This window comes from Somniosus microcephalus, chromosome 8 (genome assembly GCF_052327205.1).
Source record: "Somniosus microcephalus isolate GS21.2 chromosome 8, FLI_Smic_1.0, whole genome shotgun sequence".
Taxonomy (NCBI): domain Eukaryota; kingdom Metazoa; phylum Chordata; class Chondrichthyes; order Squaliformes; family Somniosidae; genus Somniosus; species Somniosus microcephalus.
The window spans coordinates 8332900-8345001 of record NC_140994.1 but is presented as its reverse complement, the minus strand read 5'-3'; the positions used below and the strand labels follow the sequence as shown (position 1 = coordinate 8345001).

The window sequence follows — 12102 nt, the reverse complement described above, 5'->3', positions numbered from 1 at the left end:
AGTGGAGTCGGAGCTCCAACTATAAATTCTGGGTGGACATCCAGCGGGATACTTGCGTCCGTGGGTGTGGGTGGCCCCCCTCCCCTCAGATGGGTTGTGGGAGCCCGTAAAACCCTCACGCCATAGGACTAACCACCCTAATGGCTGGTATGAAGATGGTTATGGTCACGGAACGAGCGTTAACGTGGCCAGAAATCCTTCCACCACTTCATACAGTTCCCGAAAGGGAACAGTGTGAGGATACGTACGACGATGACCTCTTGCGCAATGCACCTCCTTGGACCCTCAGTCGCAGATGCGAGGGGGCAAATCGTGCAATTGTTAAATTTTTCATTTTATTGACATGTAAAATGTTGGCCCAGTAATTCCGTTCCAAACGCGTGAGTACGGTCGGGGTACTCACGCGTCTGGCCGGAGGAAATGCCGGTCTTCAGCATGCACAGCGCATGCGGGGAAAACCGGCATTTCCTGTCCTCTGAACGAAGGGGTTCAGAGGCAGAACGCGTGCAACTGCACAGACAGCGCGTGCGCAGTAAAATTCGCCGGTTTCATTCATGCTTTCAGTGAGGTTAAGTCCTTACAACTTACACGTGAAAAAAAGCATGTGTAAAGTTGCTCCAGAGGCTGCGGAGGAAGATATATTTTATCGTGGAGCTTCTGAAAGGCAATATTTTTGTTTGGAAAAGGGAGGAAAGTTATTTTAAGAAATGCTGAGGTAAGTTTTAAAGTTTATTTTTGTTTTTTAAAACGGGTTTTCAGTACTGTAGGTAGAAGGAGCAATTGTGGCTATGTGAATTGAATTTGCTGTGTTTATTAAATGTGAAAATGACTCCAACATTTTTAAAGAAAGAAACTTTTCATCAGTAATATATTCTTTTAAGTAATTATGTATGTATGTCTGTATATATTCCTTTGCGTATATGTATGTATATATTCCTTTACTTATGTGTATGAATGTATGTATTTAATTATGACTTTCAGAGAAAGTAACTTATTGGAAAATCATAATTAAATACATACATTCATACACATAAGTAAAGGAATATATACGGACATACATACATAATTACTTAAAAGAATATATTACTGATGAACAGTTTCTTTCTTAAAAATGTTGGAAATGTTACATTACTCATTTTAGAGCAGTCATTTTCACATTAAGCACAGCAAATTCAATTCACACAGCCACAATTGCTCCTTCTACCTACAGTACTGAAAACCCGTTTAAAAAAAAACAATTAAACTTTAAAACTTACCTCATCATTTCTTAAAATAACTTTCCTCCCTTTCCCAAACAAAAATATTGCCTTTCAGAAGCTCCACGATAAAATATATCTTCCTCCGCAGCCTCTGGAGCAACTTTACACATGCTTTTTTCACGCGTAAGTTGTAAGGACTTAACCTCACTGAATCCATGAATGAAATCGACGACGTTCACTGCGCACGCGCTGCCTGTGCAGTCGCACGTGCTGTGCCTCTGAACCCCTTCGTTCAGAGGACAGGAAATGCCGGTTTTCCCCACATGCGCTGTGCATGCTGAAAACCGGCATTTCCTCCGGCCAGACGCGTGAGTACCCCGACCGTACTCACGCGTTTGGAACGGAATTACTGGGCCAATATTGTATTAGACAGTCAAGTTCCTCCGAGGCTCATGAATGAAATGGTGAATACTGTGCAAAATTGAACAAGAGGAAGTGAGTGAGGATACAAGATGAAAATAGGAAAATTACACCATCAAATGGGAATTTCTCTAAAATCATTGTTCTTAAATGAATTGATATAAATCACCTGGGTGCAATTTGGTACTAATGTAAATTCTTGTGAAAGTCAGGGAAGTGTAGCAAATTGATGAGCTTTCTCTTCGAGATGTTTGTGTCATTGCCGATACTGAACAATAAGAAAACTGAATTTGATAGCCTGGCCACTACCTGAGACATCGGGACCATGTAGAGGGAGATGAGCAAAGATCTCCAGACACCCCACGATCTTAAGGAAGTGGCCCTAGAAATAGTAGATGCATTGCTGATCATCTTCCAACATTCGATGGAAACTGGAACAGTACCCATGGATTGGAGGGTAGCTAATGTTACCCCACTATTCAAAAAGGTGGTAGAGAGAAAATGGGGAATTACAGACCGGTAAGCCTGACATCAGTAGTGGGGAAAATGCTAGAGTCCATTATAAAAGATGTAATAGCAGAGCACTTGGAAAACAGTGACAGGATCAGACAAAGTCAACATGGATTTACATAGGGTAAATCGTGCTTGACTAATCTACTGGAATTTTTTGAGGCTGTAACTGGTAAAATAGATAAGGGAGAACCAGTGGATGTGGTTTATTTGGACTTTCAGAAGGCTTTCGATAAGGTCCCGCATAAGAGATTAGCGTGTAAAGTTAATGCACATGGGCTTGGGGGCAAGGTACTGACTTGGGTAGAGAACTGGTTGGCAGACAGAAAGCAAAGAGTTGGAATAAACGGATCTTTGTCCGAGTGGCAGGCAGTGACTAGTGGGGTACCGCAGGGATCGGTCCTTGGACCCCAGCTATTCACAATATATATTAATGATCTAGACAAGGGAACTAGATGTAATATCTCCAAATTTGCAGACGACACAAAGCTGGGTGGGCGTGTGTGCTGTGAGGAGGATGCCGAGAAACTCCAGGATGATTTGGACAGGTTGGGTGATTGGGCAGAAGCATGGCAGATACAATATAACGTGGATAAATGTGAGGTTATCCACTTTGGTAGCAAAAACAGGAAGGCAGATTATTACCTGAATGGCAATAGATTGGAAGAAGGGGAAGTGCAGCTAGACCTGGGTGTCCTTGTGCACCAGTCACTGAAGGTAAGCATGCAGGTGCAGCAGGCGGATAAGAAGGCAAATGATATGTTGGCCTTCGTAGCGAGAGGGTTTGAGTACAGGAACAAGGATGTCTTGCTGCAGTTGTACAGGGCCTTGGTGAGACCACATCTTGAGTATTGTGTGCAGTTTTGGTCGCCTTATCTGAGGAAGGATGTTCTTGCCATGGAAGGAGTTCAGCGAAGATTCACCGGGCTGACACCTGGGATGGCAGGAATGACGTATGAGGAGAGATTGGGTCGATTGGGCTTGTACTCGCTGGAGTTTAGAAGAATGAGAGGGGATCTCATTGAAACTTATAAAATTCTGACAGGACTGGACAGACTAGATGCAGGAAGGATGTTCCCGATGGTCGGGGAGTCCAGAACCAGGGGTCACAGTCTAAGGATAAGGGGTAAGTCATTTAGGACAGAAATGAGGAGGAATTTCTTCACCCAGAGAGTGGTGAACCTGTAGAATTCTCTACCACGGAAGGCAGTAGAGGCCAATTCATTAAATATATTCAAGAAGGAGTTGGATATATTTCTCAAGGCTAAAGGGATCAAGGGGTATGGGGAGAAAGCAGGGACCGGGTACTGAATTTGGATGATCAGCCATGATCGTATTGAATGGCGGAGCAGGCTCGAGGGGCCGAATGGCCTACTCCTGCTCCTATCTTCTATGTTTCTATGTTTGATAAGATCACCTGAAAGCCCGAGAATGGCTTGGATCAGATGTCACGTGTGGCGTGATATTGGGATACCTGTGTGTGTGGTGTGTGTGTGTGTGTGTGTGTGTGTGTGTGTGTGTGTGTGTGCAAGTGTAAATGTGTTACGTGTGAAGTAACCAGCATGCGGGAATGCATCTTGACTCTGCACTGAAGAACGGGTCTCAGACAGGCTCAGTTATCGACAGCAGCGCAACGTGAAATGGCTAATGTGGCTCAGGAGAGTGAGACAACTTTTTAAATCACCAAGGCACTGACACGTTCTCCATGGTGAAACCGACTTTGATATAATCAGGATAGAGTTAAACACACTGCTACCTGTCAGAGGCATTCAAATTAAAAGTAAAGAGAATGCTGATCAATTTAGGATTTCCTTACAGCTAGTATGGTCATCAGTTTCAAGGCCTCCACTACATACTGAACAAAGAAAGCTTGTAGGGAGGACGAGGCCTGTGTCTGTCCGGACAAGGTGGCCATGGTTGTATACAAATCAGCTACAAGCTGAAGGCGGGAGACAAGGAGGCCATACCCTCCAGGTTCCAGAACAACACATGGATCCAAGTGAGAAGCGACTCCATGAGGAAGCAGAGGAATCAGTGATAAACCGAGGTATAGCATCTTTTAAGCATAATTTTGGTGGTAATAGAGAAAGGACCCTAAAGCGGGCTCCTTAGGAAGATTGGGAGTCCCATATGCGGGAGACCAGGAGGACTCCCCTGAACTATGATCAGCCATGATCTCATTAAATGGCGGAACAGGCTCGAGGGGCCGAATGGCCTACTCCTGCTTCTATCTTCTATGTTTCTAACCAGGTGGGATGGGACACACCCTGACCCCTAACACTAACTTGGTCACAGAATCAATAGGGTTCAGTTAAAGAGTTAGTATCATACTAGGACAATACGTAATGCAAAGAAAATTGTAAAAGACTTCAGTACAAACGTAAAAGATAATGACAGCAGGTTATTTTAAAGTAAGAAATGTCTTATGTTGATAAGCAATATTAACTATTGGTTTGCCAAGTACATATGCTGATGGTGATCATCAAAACACTAAAACGTATGTGGGATCAAAAAAAAGACATCCCACCTCACAAAACGAACACATTATACTCCATCTGCCACCTTATTGCCCATTCACCTAGCCTGCCTGAAACTCACTGACTGTCCCACTGTTCTTACCTTTGTGTAGTTGTCCTGTAATACTTCGGTGTTTTCTATGAGTAACTTAATTATATCTACAAAACAGAAACAAAAGACTCTGTTAGCACGTATAATTAATTATTAATAATGACGAAAGGTCATCGACCTGAAACGTTAACTGTTTCTCTCTCCACAGATGCTGCCCTGACCTGCTGAGTATTTCCAGCATTTACTGTTTTTATTTCAGATTTCCAGCATCCGCAATATTTTGCTTTTTTACAATGAATTATTGTTCACCTTTACAGATAAGTCAGAAAAGGACTGTGCTTATCTGTGACTGACTCTGTGTGAGAGGCTATTACAATTACACGTGTCTGTCATTGTAGGTGGGACGTTGTGTATCTGTGTCTGTCATTCTATGTGTGATGTGTGTCTTTCATAGTGTGAATGACTCAGTGCAGATATGCATGTGCTTCTGTGTGTGAGTGAGAATGGGCTGTGTGTATCTTGGCTACATAGGTGAAACTCAATGGGGGAAAAATTCGGTATCGCCCCGTTTGGGGCGCGATTATCGGCCGTGCGCAAAGTTTAGCGCCTGCCGCTAATTATCGCCTCCGACTGCAAATTTGGCTTTTATCGCCCCTGGAGTTGATTGGAGCGCTAAATCAGGCGCTACACGCCTCTCTTAAGGCGCAAAGGCAGAGGAGCGAGGCGCTACCTCAGAGCGCTGGCGAAGCTCATGTGATGTCAGTCAGCAATGGAACACAGACACACTGGCGCCGGCCAGTTCTTAAAGGGGAGGGTTGATTTTGCTCTCCAGCCACATCCTGCTCATTGCAGCCTTGAAGCTCGGCCTGGAGAGACCTGTACATCAAATCTGCTGGAAAGAACAATGGAGAGGCCCGGGGAAAGAGCTCAGAGTGCAGCCCCCATAGTCTCTTCTAAATCGATACAAGGAAGGGCAAATCAAAATGAACCTGCAAAGTGCTGCTCAGTACCCAAAACTCCTTCACACAGCGTTGAATCTCTCCAGAAGTCTCTCTCTCTCTCTCTCTCTCTCTCTCTCTCTCAGAACGCGTGGTGCAAAAATGTCACCAACAAAAAAAGGCAGGAAGGGGTCGCCTTTAAATAGCGCTCCCCCAGTCCCTTCCTGACTGCCAAACGCTCCCCTCAACCTGTCGTTGCTAGCGGCAGGCGGTAAGGCAGGGGGCGCCACTCAGTATTTGGTCCGGGGCGCTACCGGGGCGTTGCACGCTCGACTGACGACACGATCTGCCGGCGCAGGAGATCGTGGCGCTAGTGTTTAGCGCTGCCACAAAACGTCCAGTTAATTTCGCGAGCGGTGCAAACATCGCCGTGCCTGGGCGCGAGATGCTTTGCGCCCCATTAGCGCCCTCTTAAGGCGCTAACGGGAGGTGCAAACCAACTGAATTTTCCCCCCAATGAATTAACAGATAACGATGAATAAAAATGTCGAACTAATCCGAATGAAACACCAGGAAACTGATTGTAAATTGACTGTCTGTAAATATGAAACTTGGCCAATTACTGAGGGTTGACTGGTCTGTTCTCATTCTTGACTTGTCTTCTGATCTTCAGAAAGGAAGAAGGTGAAGAGGGAGAGAGAGAAGCTGTGTCCTGCTGTACCATTAACAGGGTGCATTGTATTGAAAACTGGAACATTACAGAGTCTGTGAAAAAGAACTGGTAAGATCAGTGTATCCTAGTGTGGAGGTAACCAAGCAATTAACCAGCAATTTTCAGCATAAAGAGCTGTAACTTGAATCAGTTGATCAAATTTCCTTATTACTTTGCAAAAGATCAGGATAATATTTTTTTTCTATAGATTACAAGGGCTCTCAGGGACAATGAGGAGGAATTAACAAGAAAATCGAGGGAAACTGATTTACAGAACAAGGCTAATGATGGTGTGAGGAAGATGCAGCCTAGTTACTGGAATTCTATTTTGCAAATCCAAAAGGGGAATTCTACGCATGGCTCTATTTGATGGATGGGGTGTTTACTGTGTACAGCGTTGAGTAGTTGTACTTCACTAATTACACACACACACCTTGGACTAAACATTTACACACCCAACACTCTCGCTCGCTTCCCTCTCAATCGAGTTAACCAGGAGACTGGTGTTCATGCTGTTTGCCAGCGGTGTGGAGTGAGGAATAAAGGTCATTTTGGCACAAGCAAAGTGAGAAGCTTCTGGCCATTAAAAGGGATGGGAAGTCCCGGGCCTCCAAGCAACACAGGACTAGGGACAGGGTCACTGGCAAGGCTTGGAAGACTAAGCAGAGCCAGGCCTGGTTAGTACCTGGAGGGGTGACCATCAGGGAAGACCAGGTGCAGAAGGTCACGGAAGGAGCCCCGAGGAGGGGCGGTTGGTGAGAAGGCCACGGAAGGAGCCCCGGGGGGGGCGGCTGGTGAGCAGGCCCGGGCGTTGGGCTGAAGATTGTCGGACAGGAGGAATGGTGGAAATGGAATGGCGGCGCACACAGACGCAGCGGCTTTGCTTCTCCCAGGACGGTGCTATTTACATTTAATGTTAATGTTATTTGTACTGGACTCATGGGAGCTTGCAAGATCACATTTCGTTGTTCATGTACTTGTGCATTGTACAATGACAATAAAGTTGAATTATTATTAATTATTATTATTATCTTCCTTTGTACCAGGTATGGCTCCAACCACTAGAGAGTTCCCCCCCACCGATCCCCATGCGGATCCTCGATGCCACACTCGGTCAAAAGCTGCCTTGATGTCAAGGGCAGTCACTCTCACCTCACCTCTGGAATTCAGCTCTTGAGTTCATGTTTGGACCAAGGCTGTAATGAGGTCGGGAGCCGAGTGGTCTTTGGCGGAACCCAAACTGAGCATCAGTGTGCAGGTTATTGGTGAGTAAGTGCCGCTTGATAGCACTGTCGACGACACCTTCCATCACTTTGCTGATGATTGAGAGTAGACTGATGGGGCGGTAATTGGCCGGGTTGGATTTGTCCTACATTTTGTGGACAGGACATTACTGGGCAGTTTTCCATTTTGGGCAGATGCCAGTGTTGTAGCTGTACTGGAACAGCAATGACTGTGCTGAGGTAGACAGTAAACAATGTCAAATAGACAGATCTAGAAAACTATTTCAAACTAAACTGTGAAAGTAGCCCTATGGGTCACAGTTCAAACTAGTAAAAGGGAAATTTACGATGGACATCAGAAAGTCCTTCACCCAAAGAGTGAGAATGTGCGGAGTGCAGCTTTGTACAGGTTAAACCCTAGAATCATTAAGAAACAATTGGACCCCAATCTACATATGTCAACCAGGACTCCCACCCCCATCCAGTGGCCTGAGTAAAAATCGCAGACGGTGGGATCCGGGCGGGTAAATAACCCGGGTGATTTTAACTCCCCACTCACCCGTTGAGCGGGTAGGGGTGTAATTATCTCCAACAGTTCGAGCCAGAGTTGCTATTACAATGCTTTGCTCTGTGGCTGGTGGCTACGGTGAGACACTATTTGCATGTTTTCACTAAAGGGGTGTTGTGTGTACTGTGACACACAGACTGAGTTAATCATGAGCAGAGTTTGTGTGCTACTGGATCTCTCTGATTTTCCTGCTTCCTCTTCCACTGTGCATCATCTCACATGTTCCACATTAAAATCCGTCTGCCATTCCTTTATCCATCGACTTCATTTATCCATATCTAATCAATCTCCCCTACATGCCACCTAGCTTGGTGTCATCACCAAATTTTATATTTTATTACAAGACCGTCCTCCATACTATTTATGAATACTGTGAACAGTTGGGAGAGTCTGGAACTGATCACCTCCAGAACTCCAGTCATCACTTGGCTCCAAAGTCAGCCTGTTTCATTGATCATAACAACAGCAACAACTTGTATTTATATAGCGCCTTTAACGTAGTAAAACGTCCCACGGCACTTCACAGGAGCGATTATCAAACAGAATGTGACACCGAGCCACATAAAGAGATATTAGGACAGGTGACCAAAAAGAGGAAGGTTTTAAGGAGCGTCTTAAAGGAGGAGAGAGAGGCGGAGAGGTTTAGGGAGGGAATTCCAGAGCTTAGGGCCCAGGCAGCTGAAGGCACGGCCGCCAATGGTGGAGCGATGGAAATCGGGGATGGGCAAGAGGCCAGAATTGGAGGAGCGCAGATATCTCAGAGGGTTGTGGGGCTGGAGGAGGTTACAGAGATAGGGAGGGGCGAGGCCATGGAGGGATTTGAAAACAAGGATGAGAATTTTAAAATCAAGGCATTGCCAGACTGGGATCCAATGTAGGTCAGTGAGCACAGGGGATGATGGGTGAACAGGACTCGGTGCGAGTTAGGAACGGGCATCAGAGTTTTGGATGAGCTGATGTTTCTGGAGAGGGTTGGGATGGGAGGCCGCCCAGGAGAGCGTGGGGCTAGCCAAGCCGAGAGGTAACAGAGGCATGAATGAGGGTTTCAGCAGCAGATAAGCTGAGGCAGGGGCTGAGACAACCTCTGTTCGAAGTCCAAATAATTACCCATTGGTTCCATGAGCCTTAGCCTTCTCTTAAAGACTTAGAGACAGAGAGGGCCAATGTTGACTTTGGGTGAAGATCGAGCGGGCAGTGGGTGGTGTGATTGCGTTACACCACACCGCCCCCCTCCCCCCCCTCCCCCATCTCCACTTTCTGAACCTGGCGAGAAGCCCGAGTCACGTTAATGGTTGGGTTGGGCCTCATTTTAGATAATGCTGGGGAATTGCGAATGCTGAGCCAGCACTCAGTGGCATCTCGCCGGTCGGGGGAGGGGGCAGGAACTCTGGCTGCTCCACCAAGTGGAGTTGAGGTCGAAGATCAGCCATGATCTTATTGAATGGCGGAGCAGGCTACTGGAATGGCCGACTATTGCTCCTATTTCTTATGTTCTTAAGAGAACTCTCGGTGGGAGTTTCTCTCTTTAAAAGTTTGCATTGCTTGGCGCTAGCAACCCTGGTTCTTTGGCTACATCGCTTCCCTTCCTATGTTACATTTACCTGTTGCCCGATTCGCTGGTCAGTACAATAGGAGGCTCCTCACCTGTTGGGAAGGGGTTTGGTTGGACCATATCGAGGAAGATGTGCACCATGCGGTAAAGGACCGTTATCTCCCCAGAAGCGGGGATGGGATTGCTGCTGTACTGGGCTTCGGGGATGCTGCTGAAATTGTTCTGGCTCCTGCTGCAGCTTTGTGTGGCTGCAGACAGCTGGAAACAGGTGAGTGTCGCGAACACCAGCAGTCCCAGCCCGGAGTGGGCGATGTGCCAACGGAAAGCCATGGCAGACACAGGGAAGAAACCTGGTAACGCCCCGAAGCTGATCTTCCTTTTCTCTTTTTGTCAAAGTCTAGTTTACAATAAAAACTCTTTTTTCCAGAGCTGCAGTGATTCTTCTCAGCGTGCCAGGCCTTGGTTCCACACGTCGGAACGCAGAGAGGGTGTTCTGTCGATGTACAGTTGTGCTATCAAAATAAATAAATAAATGTTACTGAACAATGCAATTTGCTTCCTATTTCGTTATTTGCATATAATGCTTTGTTTACTAAATATTTCTTTCTTTTTTTAATTTACTAAACATCTATTCACAAAATATATAAGTCTTGCATCTAGCAAGTGCCTGTTATACTACGGATGTCACATTTAAAAAGTGTCAAAAGTATATATTTACAAAAAGGAACAAAGTCAGCCCTTTCCTGCTACTGGTTACCGTGGTTATGTTACTGGACTGGTAATCACAGGGAAGATGAATTCAAATCTTATCGTGCCAGTTTGAGAAGCTGAATTCAGTTCAAAATACAGGTATCGGTAAAAGTGGTTCCACAAACCTGTCAGTACTGCTGTAAAAACCCAACTGGTTCACTAATGTTCTTCAGGGAAGGAAACCTGCCGTCCTTACGCAGTCTGGCTGATGTCCCAGTCCCTCACTGGTTAACTCTTAACTATCCTCTGAAGTCGCCCAGCAAGTCCCCCAGTTGTATCAAACCAAGAAGAAGGCCCATCACCACCTTCTCAGGGACATGAGGAATGGCCAATAAATGTCAACTTTGCCAGCAAAGCCCGCGTCCCGAGAGTTAGGGTTTTGTTGGCCTTGGTAGCGCGGTCTCTCCCCCGGGGACCAGCGCTGGGGATTTGCAACCAGCGGAAAGTCTAATGAAATACCCCTTGCAATTAGCCTCTAACTGACCTCAGTGTGTTGCCTATTCAGGCCATGGCCCACATGGAGTATTGAGCAGCGGCCTTACAGGGACGGGGCGGGGGGTTAAATACAGCTCCATCTCAGCAAATAACCAGCACAACCACACTGCCGAGGACCTGCGGAAACGGGTGGGTTAGTAAGGAATCGGTGGGGGAAACGGCAAGTCTGTGATCGGGGAACGGGATGGGCTGGGGGGGTTGGCGGGGAAGGCACAAGGTATCCTTGTGGGGCCAGGAGGTGTCTTCCCACTCCTCACAGGAACCTTCAAAAAAGGAACAATAAATTAGACATACCTGGGCCTCCTGGGCCCCGGGATCCAGGCTGCCCCTGGCTTTCCCTGGCAGGTTTGAGGCCGCGCTGGCCTTTGTCAAGCCCAGGGTTAAAATTGCGTGCACATCCCGATTGCATCACTTGCGGACGACCTTGCCGTTAAAATTAGGCCCTCTGGGGCAGGCGGCCTTCCCCTGCTTGATTTGGGGCTTGTTAAAATGTTGCCAAAGGGAACATGACGGAAATGCTGCGCGAGAGAGTCTAGAACAAGGGGACATAACCTTAAAATCAGAGCCAGGCCATTCAAGAGAGAAGTTAGGAAACACTTCTTCATGTAAAGGGTGGTAGGAGTGTGGAACTCTCTCCCACAAAAAGCAGTAGATGCTGGGGACAATTAATAATTTCAAATCTGAGAACGATAGATTTTAGCTAGACAAGGGTATTCAGGGATATGAAGCCCAGGCGGGTGGATGGCGTTCGGATACAGACAGTGTTCCCTGTAAGATGCGCAGCCGCAGGTATTTTGTCCGTGTATAATTGAGACACGGACTGCAGGAGTTGATTATAACAAGTCTTTACTGAATGGAGACAACCTGGAAACTGAAACTACAGAAGCCTGCTAGGGCCTTTTATACAGGGGTGGTCACTGCCGGTACTGCAGTCTGAAACCAGTTATTCCCTTAAAGGTACATACACAACAATTCCTCCCCTTTTAGATAAACAGCACATAACATTCATTTAACAACTAAATAATAACTAATTACAATTACGGTTGCTAGTTACATTGGTTGAAGTTAAGCAATTATAAGTTCAGTCTTTGAGGAGGCTTCCTGATTCTGTCTGGATAATGCCTCTTTGGGATATCAGGTTCTTCTGGCAAGGTTGAGTCGGGATCA

At 46.3% G+C, this 12102-nt stretch overlaps 1 protein-coding gene and 1 long non-coding RNA gene across 4 annotated transcripts in view; one reads left to right on the top strand and one right to left on the bottom strand.

Annotated features, from left to right (window-relative positions):
- The window catches only part of LOC147113292 (uncharacterized), a 196010-nt gene extending 188645 nt beyond the window's left edge, over positions 1 to 7365 (top strand). The window contains exons 2-3 of the long non-coding RNA XR_015079176.1: positions 6309 to 6416; positions 6556 to 7365. This is a non-coding gene — a long non-coding RNA (uncharacterized LOC147113292). The remainder of the gene's footprint in view (positions 1 to 6308; positions 6417 to 6555) is intronic.
- The window catches only part of prom2 (prominin 2), a 238101-nt gene that overhangs the window by 210769 nt on the left and 15230 nt on the right, over positions 1 to 12102 (bottom strand). For all 3 annotated transcript variants that reach the window (XM_085994192.1, XM_085994191.1, XM_085994190.1), the window contains exons 2-3: positions 9783 to 10202; positions 4749 to 4804 (exon numbers count right to left, since the gene is read on the bottom strand). In XM_085994192.1, coding sequence (XP_085850318.1) covers positions 4749 to 4804; positions 9783 to 10020 — 294 coding nt within the window. In that variant the 5' untranslated portion in view covers positions 10021 to 10202. The remainder of the gene's footprint in view (positions 1 to 4748; positions 4805 to 9782; positions 10203 to 12102) is intronic.